Below are 13,795 nucleotides of genomic sequence, written 5' to 3' on the forward strand. Positions count from 1 at the left end.
AAGTTAGAGATACTTAAAAGGGGCGGAAGGTACTTGAAGGACGGAAAACCTACTCTTTTCCTGTTGTTCATCACGCACGAGACTAGAATCAATTGTCTTTGAACATTTTTTATTCGCAGTTGTAAACTATGTCTCTTTCAATTAGCAATTGCAATAAATCCTCAATCCTGCCCAGCTCGCGCTGTTACTGAAGTTAGCTAGGCGAAGCGATCGTCCTGGAAGAGCACGGCAAAACAGGACTGGGAAGAGGAATATGCTAATAAAGGCTTTTTTGCTTGTCGCGAGTGATATGGCACGATAATAAAGCGCAAATTCTTCATGCATGAACAACTTGAAATATACAAGACGTCAGCACAAATTTCAGTCAATTTTTTTTTGTCTTTTTTTTGCTTTATGTTAATTCAGAAAAAGTTCGAAATGACGCGAGCGCAACACCTGGGCCTCTAAGTATTTTTCTGTTTTGATAACTGGTAATATTAAAATAAACAAATATATCGATTAGATAATGGTAGAATAAATGAAATAATTATATACGTGAATAAATAGCAATACTTCAGCCTTTTTCTTTAATTCGTCGTCTCGGATTTTTGCTGTTCCTAAGCTTTGAAAATATTAGTTATCGTCAACTAATAACTTGTTATTTGAAAATATGAAAAGTTCCATGTGAATATTTGATGTTTGCCGTTCTAAGCACATCGAGAAAGGAATTTTTTTTACCTTTTTCTTCTGATTAATCGTTCTCGTTCCGAAACTAGTCATGTTTAATTTTACTGCTTTGAAGTACTGATTTATTTTTGTGGTTTTAGGAAGTACCAGCTAAGTTTTATAACACTCCATCGATTTTTCGTGTTACCACAATTCATAGGTGTTTTTAATTCACGCACATGTCTGAAAGAGTGTGACGGGCCAGCGACCTTTTATTTAAAAATACCTTTAATTGGGGGTTACAGTTATTTTCGATCTTTTAATTTTGATGATGTGTAATCAAGCAAATCAAAAAAAACCTTCGACGAAAATATGGCAGAACCAATTTGTATAAGTTATTTTGTATTTTAGAGGTAAAAAGCTTTCATTGGATTTTGATGCGAGACTGACAGTAGACACAATATCGTTCTAAAAGCTTAAACTTCATTTGTGTGGCAGGGGGAGGCAGGTCGTTACGTGTTCAGCCACCAGCTGTGATATTTTGTAGCCTTCTGTGGATTGTGAGGACCAGTTAATTAAGTTAATGAGAGTGAATGTGCTATTTAGAAGCAAGACTAGAACGCAGAATTGTATCCTATTTTTGCAAGGTTTTTCTCATTATTCCTCCACCGGATAACTCATCGTGGAAATTCTCGGGCACCCACCCTGCCTCCTCGTTTTACTTCATCGAACCTTCCCACGTCTTATGATAATAACTTACTACTAACGATCGTAATGGAAAGGTTCATTTATTACCAGAGAAAAAAAATCGAGAATGGAAACAAAAGTATTTTCCATTCTGCTCAGCCAACTCAGCAGACAGAAAATGCGTTCATTTTGCTCCTTTGTTCCTCCTGAATTGTTTAAGTATTTGGGAGGAGCCCTCAAGGGTCCCTAGGGAGTTTTAAATTGCATGCTTGTCAAATTCTTCTCTTATTAGAACACTCGATCGCTGAGCAGTTTGTCGCATTTTCTTTGCTTTTCCGTGTAGCGTAACGCTCCAGGATGTAAGGAAAATGATAATTGTTTTATTCTTTTTCAGAAAACTTATATGATCTGTTTTGTTTTTATTTATCCAAAATTGAATTTCGCTTCGCTGAAACCACAAGATCCATTTATCCCGATAAAAATGCGTTCTGCTGTTGATTGCATATTTTTGTGCGAATGATTGACAGGTAATTTAGGCAACGAATGGTGCCCACGCTAGCTCGGTTTACTGCCAAACCCTCGATGGACTGTTTTGGATGCTAGCTCAGTTTTTGATCGAGCGTTCCATCGATAAAGGACTTCTGTAGCTGAAACTAGTTACTCTTCTACGCGGCTACTTCAACCGGTAAGCATTAGAGTTCGGAGCAAACGTGTTCGAGATTGATATGTCACTTAAAAAAGTGTTCGCAACCGAATAGAAGCGCGCGTAGTTGGTAGTAATATTGAAATCTGCTATTGTTGTAATAGTTGTTTACCAGCAGGGAGATTTGGGGGTTATTCGGTCTTTTTGAGTGAGAAACTACCTGCCAGACGGCTAAATTTCGGTTAAAGTTTAGCTTTGTTCTATTGTTGAAGATTTTGTGATTTCGTTTTTCGATTAAATGTCATCATTTTGGGAACAAGTCGGATTTCTCGATGAACAATAGGTCGCATTTAGGCCGCAAGTCGCTCTGCGTTCAATTCGAATGGCCCCTCGTGTTAAAAGCATTTATCTTTGCGGACTATCATTGAATCAAAAGTTTTCTTTGCTCGTTAGATGCTGTTGTATTTATTTAGTGTCCCTTAGAAACCTGAAACTCTGGAAATCTTCCATGATTTCTGTTTCTTGAAAAATTAAATCTTAAGCTGGTTTGCCTTCGCTGCGCTCTACTTAAAATTCCTCACCGAAGAATTTGCTAAGATATTAATGGACCTAGTATGGGGCGATGACACCGTACTTTATGCTTGACTCGAATGAATTAAAAGTCCATTGTGATTTTCATTTGGTTGAAAACGTGTATAGCTTTATATTCGGGCCGATCTGGACCAGTTGCCTTGTTTGACAGCAACCTTGCTGGGTTAGGCGGTCACTAAAGCCGCTTTTCTGCTCTATAATTTACTGCTGCAATCTCTTAAACGTTAGGAATATATCTTATTTCACGATTGTGTGGATTTTTATTTGAACTTTACATTTTGGGAGAGTTTGCACCTCTGAAAACTAACGGTTGAGGTTTATGTCAAAGCGAAGTAGACAGCCAGTAGCACGGCTTATACTTAGCGAGGCGCTTAGAATTCGTAGTTGCGAGCTTTATTCGGCGGCGGTCAGGAAATGTGGTTTTCCTTTCCCCTACAATTTCCGAAGTTTTCTTATTGGAATTGAGTTAAACAAGGCTGCCTCTGTATCAATCTTTCTGTAAGCCAACGATTTTCTAGCCTTCCTCGATATGATGTTCGCTCGTTCTTCAGCAGATATTTTAGTTGAGCGATTACGTTCATCCTGTACGCTTACAAAATAGCTTTTACAACACATTTTCATCAGTTTTGTCTTTTACAGGTGTACGAATTCCACCTCAGTCGATACCCTAACCAGCGAAAGATTGGTAAGAGTGCAAATGAAAAGTTTTAAACAAGACTGTATATAAACAATATATTATTTGGCGGTAAAAAAAAAAGCTGCAATGCGTGTTGAGTTACGTAGATCCAACTGAAGAACGGTTTTCACACCATATTATTTTCGGTTCGTAATTGTATTTTCTTCTTCACTCTGTCTGTTAATTCAGAGATTTCCGCTTGCTTAAGATTGAGCGGCATATTTCCACACAAAGAACCAGTAAAATTTGTCACGCTTTTTTGAGCGAGGGAATGAATTTCTTTATATCCGTAAGCTTCTAGTTGTTTACTTAGCTAACAATAGTGTCTTTGACTCCGTATGGGCTCTTCTTTCCGTCGGAAGTCACGTTCTGTGTGCAAGAAACGTAAAAACCATGTTATATTGCTCTTATTAAAAATAGAAAAACTGAAGTAAAGATCTGTTCCGTCTGGCTTTTGTAAATATTGTGTTTCTTTTCCTCTGCAGCTACTAAGAAATTGTAACATTACGAAGTTTGTTTGATACAGCGTAGCTGGGCTCAAAGCGGTGAAGAGGTAAGCATTTTGTACTCGTTTATTGAGCGTTTACCGTGATAATGAACGTACTATATAATAAACGTGGGTGGTTATGCTGTGAAACAGGATTTTCTTTGAAAGAGTCGTATACGAAACTATTTAGCCGGTTTTCACAAGGCCCGTTGTACTAAATCTCTTTTATAGCTATTATTTGTGCTAAATGGGTACTTGTAGGTGTACAAAAACCGTTTCGAGACTAAGACAAGTTTGTGTTTGATTTGAAATTCAATCAGATGATATTAGCAATGAGTTAAAATTCCTTTAGCATTACAAGTGATTTTTCTGGGATTCAATATGCAAATAAACACTTGAAACGTTTAGGAGACATCAAATATAGTTTCAGACGCAACACTCCTCTTTGTCATATATTGTGCTTAACAGACTTTGGCCCAAGGTCACTTACGATAACATATCAACAGAAACTTGTATCAAACAATTTTTCACTTTCTTCTTTTCAATTAGAAAATTTGATACAGTGTTTACTTTACAATGTAACATTTTGTACGACATACATGTATTATACCTTTTGTTGGATGCAACATCAATCTAAGGAGTTTTTTTTTTTCATATCCAATCAGTCTAGAAAATTCGAATGCATTGTTTCCTCTAATTGAACCTTGGTTACCAAAGAAATATCAAATCCTCTTAAGAAACACACAGAATATCAAAGGAAATTCCTGTTAACCATTGTCTTTTTTTTTTTGCTTATTATAATACTGTAAGATGTGGAGTTGTGTTTCGTAATATTTTGTTGTGTGCTGAGGAAGTTGCTCCAAACATTTTAAGTTCTGGCATGGATGATTTTGTATGAAAATAATTTGATAGAATCCTCAAAGTAGCTTGAAACATTTTGCATTCCCTTAGAGTTGCAGGTAAAACCAGGTTGTTTCTTAGCTCTTCAGTGGCGCATACAGTTAATATCTAGTGATTTTGTATAAGGCACTGCTTAAAACAGTTAAGGAAGTGTTCGTTTTCTATTGAAGGGCTAACACTCGAAATTTCATCTCTAGAAAAACTCTTTGCAATGGCTTGTTTACGTTATTAACTCAGTTGATTCAAACCAAATTCTATAACTTGAAGCTTGCTTTACATGGAACAAAGTTCGTCTAGAATGATATTGTTATTACTGGTTTGTTTCATATTTAAGTGAAGGTTAAGTCTTTGCGTAAAATAAGTATTTAAGAGTAGTTTTCATGCATATGCTCTTTAGTAAGTATCACCCATTAGATGGTTAATTGTTCTACAATGTTCTTGTAGATTAGTTTTTACAGTGCTTCAGTTTCCTTATTTCACTTAAGAGGGCATTGTTGCAATGGATTAGTTACCTTTATCCAGGAAAGAAAATTGAGTTTTCTCGTCATGTATCAAGACTGTGAAGTTCTTTGTATAATGACACTTGAAGCTCTGTAGTGATCTATTGGTGTCAAGATTTGTTTAGTTGTCAGTCTTGTGTTTTAGTGAAGGTAACACAATATTGTCAAATTAATAGAGGATAATTTCTTAGAAACCACAATGTTGCATCAGAGGGAGCTATTAACAGATAAATTGGTTTCATCAACTACTTTAATAATGAAAATTGGCCACTTTGTAAATAGTTTCTAAAGTAGATGTCTTGAGAGTTAGCCCTTCGTTAGAGTAAATGATAAAGGGCTAATGCTCAAATTCATGAACTTGGCATCAACTGTGGTTTAAGTTTCTGTTTCTTGTTCTAATTTTTTTGTTTTTGTTCTTTCTGGTTCAGGTTTACTTCCCTTCACTAAAACTAACCTGTGGCTCTGATTTTGAGAAAGAGCTGCTCAGGGAATTGCCTCTGTCATATTCTAATTTGTTATTTGGGTTGTTTATTCTCTTAGACATGCCATGCCCTTCTGTATTTTAGGCAAGATGGGTGAAATGAATTTTAAGAGCAGTAGAGCAATCTATTGTTGGATTTTCAAGAATTCCAACTGACTTTAGGTGGTTTTGCAGGCCATAAATTTAATGAATTACTGGTATTAACCATGTGCATTAACCTTCTTGATATAGTTTTCACCATGGAGACGAGTAGAATTGGATTACCCCACGGTGAAATGAGCAAAGATGAGCAGACTGCAATGTGGCATCACCAGTATCATGATTCTGGTATTATGTCAGGTGCTACAACTACAGCACATTCAATCAAGGGTGATGATGATGATGACTACATGAAAACACACATGGCATTTGAGTGGGAGCAGCCCGGATTTTCCGAGCAGGAGATGCACGCTATGAATCAGCAATTTGTCTCAACTAGGAGGTGAGTGGAATCATCAGGAGAGGGGTAATGTTTGGGTTTTACAATAAAAGCTAGTAAGCAGTGGCCTACAGCTGCCAATCAGATCTCTCAGCATGGTCTTTTTATCCTGTGCTAATACATGTATGGCAAAATCATAGGGCAAAGCTCAAAGAAGGCTTATGAAAAAAGTCATTAACTAAGTACAAACTGAATGTGAATGAATTATTGTGATATTTTGGCACACGAATAGGCAATGTGTAAATTGAAATATCTAAACTAGTATCACTGCATTATTATTTTGTACTGATCAATTGAGCATGATCTTGAATAGCTTTCCTATTTCATTTCATGTGTAATGCATTAGTAGTCTAATATGTGTTTACCATTACACAGTCAACGCATCCGTCAAGCCATGTTTCCTGAGACCCTGGAAGAAGGTGCTCATATCCCTTCCACACAGTTTGATTCAGCAGCTAACACAGCTGTCCAGCGCTTGGCTGAACCATCACTCATGCTTAAGCAAGCTGTTGTCAATCTAATTAACTACCAGGTAAAACAGTACTCTTTCACCACAGGGGCAAATTTGTTGTGGGGAGGGTGTCAGATCATACTTCTACGGTTTGGTATTTTGTTCCAAGGCTTGTTACTGATGATTTTTTATTTCCACCTTGTAGGACGATGCTGATCTGGCCACACGTGCCATCCCTGAGTTGAACAAGCTGTTGAATGACGAAGATCAGGTGTGTATTTACAAAGAAAATGAGAAACATGCCAACCTTGGCTCTAAAAAGAATCACTAAGTTCTGGAAGGAGTTTTTCAAAGATCAAAAGCATATAAAATACTTTGTCTGTAACATACAGTACAGATTTGCAACCTAAGCCTGTAAGAAGTACTTTTTCATTTATCCACGTGTCAACAATCTTTAAGGTGGTAATCCGACAAGCATCAATGATGGTGCATCAACTTTCCAAGAAGGATGCAAGTCGCCATGCCATTATGAACTCACCACAAATGGTGGCATCTCTTGTGAAAGCTCTAAACAGCTCTAATGACCCAGAAACCATCCGATGTGCTGCAGGAACTTTGCACAATTTGTCTCATCACAGGTGAGTAATATACAAAATAAAAGTTAGATGTGAATGCTATATTTGCCTATTTTACCATCCATCTTCAAGATGTCTTTATCTGTAGTGATTATTATTTAAATAATTTTTTTATGTTGCTACAGACAAGGCTTGCTCTCCATCTTTAAATCTGGTGGCATCCCAGCTCTAGTCAGGTTGCTTGGGTCTCCTGTGGAAGCAGTAGTTTTCTATGCCATCACTACCCTGCACAATCTTCTGCTCCACCAAGAAGGTGCCAAGATGGCTGTTAGACTGGCAGGAGGTTTGCAGAAGATGGTGGCCCTCCTAGGGCGTTCCAATGTCAAGTTCCTGGCGATTGTTACAGGTATAAACTTGAATTTTCAGACTAGGACATTATTGGCAATTTGAGGGGAAACAACCAAGTATTGTTTAATAAGAGAGAAAACACCAAAATCAATCAAAATTAGAAATGGCAATGCTCCCTCAAAATTATTTTGGACAAAATTTGTATGTTCAGAAAATGACACGGCATTCTTGGAAAAAAGAACTCCAGGTGCTTCTAGTAGAAGTCAAACCTATGACCTTGAGATTAGTAATTCAGAAGCTCTTCTTCTAAGCAACAGGAGACTTGGGGCAAGCTAGGCTGTTTAACAACATCCATGGTGCCAGGATAGGAATGTCAACATGTGATGCTTCTGTGCGATGATGATGTGAATGAAGATGGTGAATTGAAATCACCATTTTTAAGCCTGGTGATTTAAGTAAAAGAAGATGTTATTTAGGGAATGACATAGTCATATTTGGAGAAAAAGAATGGAGTGTTGCCAATAGAAACTAAACCTTCAACCTTCCAATAAGTAAGAAAATTCTTATTTGAAAGGTGGATTTTTAAGGAATCTCTTAATTATCTTCTACATTTTAGATGGTAGTCCACAACTTCTTATACTGAGTTTTTGAAATTGTTTAGCAAAGGTATGGAGAGTAAGCATTTCTGGCTTTTTTGTGTCTCTTACCAAAATATTGCTACATGTTCATTGTTGTCACAGATTGCCTTCATGTGCTGGCTTATGGTAACAAAGAGAGCAAGTTGATCATCCTAGCATCAGGAGGCCCTGCTGAGCTGGTGCGCATCATGAGAAGTTATACATATGAGAAGCTTCTCTTTACCACTAGCCGTGTGCTGAAAGTTCTCTCTGTGGACACTGACAACAAGCAAGCGATTGTGGAGGTGATTGTTAATACTGCTTGACAGTGCTGTTAATCTTTTCATTCCTTGGAGTAAATGATCAAACTGAAAAATGAAGTGACTCAGGGAAAGCATCAAAAGGAGAATCTTTTTTTCATTATTTTACACTCAAAACTCAGAGTTCTTATTCCACAAAAATATGTGAAAGACCATACCAGAGGATTAATGTTTGTGGAGGGGTGAAAAGAGTTTAGTCAGGGGTTTCTTTAAAAGCTGGTTACTGGAAGTCTAGCACTGCTTATAACTAAGGTTCATATGGGTCCTGAAATTTTATTTTTAGATTTTTGAGGACTAGAAAACACCGGTAAAAGACTGCAGGTCCTAGAAAGTCTTGGAAATCTGTCTAACTAAAGCAATAAAGTTTTCAAAATTTATCTTATAAGAATTGTATGTTGACTGCAACATGAATTGATTTTGAAATCTTGGTAATGACAATGTTCAAAGTTAAATTTGGAGTCCTGGAAAAATCAATCTGGGTCCTGGAAAAGTCATTGAAATTTGTTTCTGTAAAAGGGTATAGCTGTTTAGCTTGTACCCAGACTCTTGTGGTTGAATTTCACCCCACTGCCCCTTTCCTGGCAGAGTAGCATGGTACACCATCAGAAACTGCTTTTGGAAAAAGTTATGGAAACTGCTGGCATAGTTTTGATGTTGAGAGTCTTTTTTTTTTTTGGGAAATGAGAGCTACATCAATTTGAGCTAGATTACAAAATATCAGTTCAATAAAACCACCAAAGAATCAAAAATTAAATCAAAGAGTAATTTAAATCAATTATTGGTGGCAGAGAATTAAGGAGATTAAAGCAGATTGCAAGTGACAGAGTATTGTTAGATTTTACACTCAATTCTTGTAGCTAAAATTATAAGAATATGTATGACAGGTTGAAGGGAGAACAGATTCAGAATCCTATGTCTTAAGATTTAGTGAACCATCTGTAAACTAAGCTTGCTAATTTTTCCATAGGCTGGAGGTATGCAAGCACTGGCTATGCATCTTGGTCACCAGAGCAACAGACTTGTTCAGAACTGCCTCTGGACTCTGCGCAATCTGTCAGATGCTGCAACCAAGGAGGATGGTCTTGACAACTTGCTGCAGATGTTGGTGCAGCTGCTGTCATCCAATGATATTCAAGTTGTGACATGTGCAGCAGGTGTCTTGTCAAACCTGACGTGCAACAACCCCAACAACAAACAACTTGTTTACAGGTTTGGTGGCATAGAGGCACTGGTGAGGACATGTATGCAGGCAGGAGACAGGGAGGAGATCACTGAGCCAGCGGTAAGATGTCTGGCTTCTTAACCCTTTCCATCCTAACATCCGTATGCATATTCTCCATGCTGTTCTCTCTACATTTCTTAAGGTGCTGACAAGGAGAATTTGTTTAACAATCATGATGTTCTTTCATTGGTGATCATTTCCTTTATTCTCATGACCTTAATGTGTGATTCAAGGGTGATATTGTAAGGAGAAATTAGATGTTAATTTCTTTTTGGCACCAAACTGGTAAGTTACAAATATTGGAAACCACAGCCCTGAAACATTTTTTGACTAAGTAACTTTGATGTATTGATTTAGCTTTTTGTAAGCAACCCAACCATCCATTGCAATTTCCTAAACCTTACTTGTTCTTTTACAGTGCTGTGCCTTGCGTCACTTGACGAGTCGACATGAAGATGCTGAGAAAGCCCAAAATGCAGTGCGAGTTCACTTTGGCCTGCCAGTCTTGGTGAAACTTCTGTATCCACCCTCTCGCTGGCCACTCATCAAAGCAATTGTTGGTCTCATGCGTAATCTGGCATTATGCCCCCTTAATCACACACCAATCCGTGAGCATGGAGGTCTGCCTCAGCTCGTTCAACTGATGATGAGAGCCCATCAGGATATGCAGAGGAGACCGGGACAGAGTGTGGTAATTGACGGTGTAAGAATGGAGGACATCGTTGATGGCTGTGTTGGTGCCCTGCATATTTTGGCTAGGGAGGCACACAACAGAGCTGTCATAAGAAGTCTCAACTGCATTCCTCTTTTTGTGCAGGTACCACTTGTAACAATTATACTTATTTCCTGATAAATCCCTCAGTTAGTACTTGCACTATGATTGGTCAATTCTCTAGGAATTTTTTTTCAATACCCTTAAACACCTAGAAGTGATCAACATGAAACTTCTCCCAGTCATATCCTTACACTCTCCAGCAAACAGGTCATGAGAATATTCAAACTTATCAGGTAGAAGTTTTTGTCTTGATCTTGTGCCAAATTCTCATAAATAATTTACAAGGATATGTGTAGCAGCTAGAGGGGAGAATTAATAATCAGATCTTGGGAGTTGAAGGTTTGATCTAGAACTGCCTCCTCTATTTGAACCCAGCAATATACAAATATCATGCTCACTTTATTTTCTCCATCTGCCCTGCTAGTTATTAAACCTCATATTTTCCACTCAGATTCATATGGCACACACTTCACGCCATTAATCTGGGTGGAGTGACACTTACAGGCCACCATAGTTACTGGAGAAAGTCTTAACCCTTTTTACCTCTTTAGATCTTACTGTTAATCCTCCACTCTATCTGCTACATATTTCCTTTGAAATTATTTATGAGAAAATTAGCATTAGATCAAGGCGAAAGCTTCTTGTATCTGATAAGTTTGAGTATTCTGGTTACCTGTTTGCCAGATAATGTATAGATGTTTTCAAGAAGAAGTTATATGTTTTGATATACCTAGACTTTACAATTGACACTTAATTCTTAATCTTGAAACAAATGATTATACATTCATTTATAATCATAGCTACATTACACAAACACATTTTATACTTTGTCCAAAAAAGTTCTTGATTTTGTGACAGTTCCATCACAACATCTTCATCTTTTCCCTTCAGCTCCTCTATTGCCCAATTGAGAACATTCAGCGTGTTGCGGCTGGAGTACTATGCGAACTTGCACAAGACAAGGAAGGTGCTGAGGCTATTGAGGCTGAAAATGCAACAGCACCCTTAACTGACCTGTTACACTCCAGAAATGAGGGCATCGCTGCTTATGCTGCTGCTGTTCTCTTCCGCATGTCTGAGGATAAGTCGCAAGATTACAAGAAGAGATTATCAGTTGAACTGACTAGTTCTCTTTTCCGGGATGATGCTCCTTGGCCTGAGGTGAGAAGCCACTCTCATTGTACTGTATATGTTTTCTAAATATTTTTTTACCCCCCATGAGTGACCAAGACAGAATTTCTCCCTACATCATCAAAACAATATCATACAGACAAGTGATGAGAATACAGAAAAATACCAGTTAGGGGATTATTTTTGATCTGATACAAAATTCTCTGAACTAACATTATAAGAATTGTGAAGCATGGAAGGAAAATGGTTAAGATTTTTTTTAAATAACTGCTGAAGTATTTGGTAACTTTGAGATACAGAGTAAAACAGAAAAACTGCTAACCTGCTGAAGAAAACTCTCAGAAATGTTTCATGCCACTCAGTGGGTGTCATGTTTTCCTGTGGTTTCACTGTTTTTCCCACTTTGATCTCACTATCAAAGTTAACAGCAAAACTCTGCAGGGTAGCCAGCAAGTTTTTCTGTCCATCAAGGCCCAGTTGTTCATAGCGTGGATAATGCTATCCAGCAAATAAATCACTATTCAGTCAAGTGATGTTTGTAGATCGCACTGCGTTATCCACTGGGTATAAATTTCTCAAGTGGATAGTGTTACCTACTCTTTGAACAACCAGGGATAGCCCTCTATATATAGAGCTCACTTGCAAAATGTTACAGCTCAAGAAAGTTTCTAGCCCAGAGTTTTTTGATAACCAATGCTGATCACTCTTTCTGTTTTTTTTTTTTTCCAGCCAATGGATGGAGACTTCCCAGACCCAAACTACAACATGCCACCAGGAGGGTATGGTTACCCCCATGACGGGTTTGATTACAACCAGCCCATGGACTATTCTCACGAACCTGGTTCTGGTTACGATTTCCACCATGGTGATCCATCTATGCAACCTCTTGCTCACCCAGGAGGGCCACCTCCTCGAGGCGGCACATGGTATGACACTGACTTGTAAGAAGACTGGTTTGATGACTTGAATTTCAACCTTGTGCAATAGGTTGTGAACTTTTTATCTTAGACAGCTGTGGTTCCCATGCTTTTTCTTTGGATGCAACCCTGCTGCCCATTTGTAGGGCAGCTCATATTATAGTTTGGGTACAACAAAGTCCAACGCAACCGTTGTCCAAAGGCAACAATCAGCTACCACTTATAGTGTCGTGCATTGTGTTAGTTATAGTCATGTAAGCTTGCTGTTTATAGTAGAGCCATTTCAGTTTTGCTTTTTTGTTCTTTGCTAACTAACGTAAGGTTGGAAAACTTTTTGAGTGATGCTTTATAAAAGAAAACAATAGCAACAACAACAACAACAACAACAACAACAACGATCCCTTGGTTGAAGTGTTTACTAGAGCATTTGTCACTTGAATTTCTAGTCTAAACAGCAGCATTTAGAAAGTCGTGGCTGACAAGTATTTTGTGTAGTTTACTTTCGTTTGCTAACCAAATACATTTTCAAGATGTATTGTTTTTATGCACAGTTTCTAATGTTAAGCTTGTTTGCACAAAATGGGAATTTTTTTCTTCTTACTTGTCTTTTATTAAACTTCTTTTTGAACCTACAAAGTGCAAAGGATTTGGCACTTTGTTAGTTTTTCTTTCAAGCTGAGGGCTTCAGATAAAGAAACACCACTCTAGCTGTTCTGAGAACTGGAGATTCAGTTCACACAGATTAATTAAAGGGGCACCTATCCTGCTTCACCTGTCGTATTTTGTCTCTTACAGCTATTTGATGGGAATGGCAATTCTTTGTTATCATAACCTTTTTTTCGATTTCAACCTGATTCCTTTAGTGATACGTCGCTTGTGTATACAGAAAATTGATTAGAGCACCTCGAGGTTGCTGTCATTAAGTAAAAATAATGAATCCTGATTAACAATTACTCTGATAAATCAATGATTGTTTTGCTGACAAAACATATAATATGTCTTGGCTGGTTTCTGAAATTGAAATATTATCTGTCTTTTGTTCTTTCTATTTCTATTCATGAATTTATTTATATTTTGATCAGAAAAGCTGACTCTCACTTTGCTTTCATTATATTCTCCACTTTCCTCACACAAATGTACAATAAAAACTAGGTTTTTTTTTCTTGTGCTTTGAAATATTGTATTTGTATAGATTGTTATGTGGCTGAGGGCTGTTGCAGTGAATTAATTTTAGCCATTTTTAGTCTCACTAGGCAGTCTTGCCTAGATCGGTATTAAGATGATTGATATGAGAGGAAATGAACAGTGATTGATCTGCTATGTGCAATTAAATTTTCTAATCATGTACAAA

General features: G+C 37.5%; 1 protein-coding gene across 2 annotated transcripts; it reads left to right on the forward strand.

The window, feature by feature from the left end:
• Positions 1-1,599: 1,599 nt before the first annotated feature.
• On the forward strand, positions 1,600-13,795 carry LOC113676779 (catenin beta). Of its 2 annotated transcripts, none has more exons than XM_089194020.1 (14): positions 1,600-1,691; positions 1,860-2,017; positions 3,206-3,251; positions 3,728-3,795; positions 5,842-6,091; positions 6,464-6,620; positions 6,745-6,810; positions 6,999-7,177; positions 7,300-7,520; positions 8,203-8,384; positions 9,367-9,681; positions 10,040-10,438; positions 11,288-11,557; positions 12,257-13,795. In XM_089194020.1, the coding sequence occupies exons 5-14, from the start codon at positions 5,850-5,852 to the stop codon at positions 12,470-12,472; spliced, it is 2,247 nt and encodes a 748-aa protein (XP_089050146.1). In that variant the 5' UTR covers positions 1,600-1,691; positions 1,860-2,017; positions 3,206-3,251; positions 3,728-3,795; positions 5,842-5,849; the 3' UTR covers positions 12,473-13,795. The 2 variants fall into 2 exon arrangements, with proteins under 2 accessions (XP_089050146.1, XP_089050147.1); XM_089194021.1 differs by having other exon boundaries at positions 1,656-1,691; positions 3,191-3,251.

The sequence above is a fragment of the Pocillopora damicornis genome, chromosome 14 (genome assembly GCF_964200805.1).
Source record: "Pocillopora damicornis chromosome 14, jaPocDami1.2, whole genome shotgun sequence".
NCBI lineage: Eukaryota > Metazoa > Cnidaria > Anthozoa > Scleractinia > Pocilloporidae > Pocillopora > Pocillopora damicornis.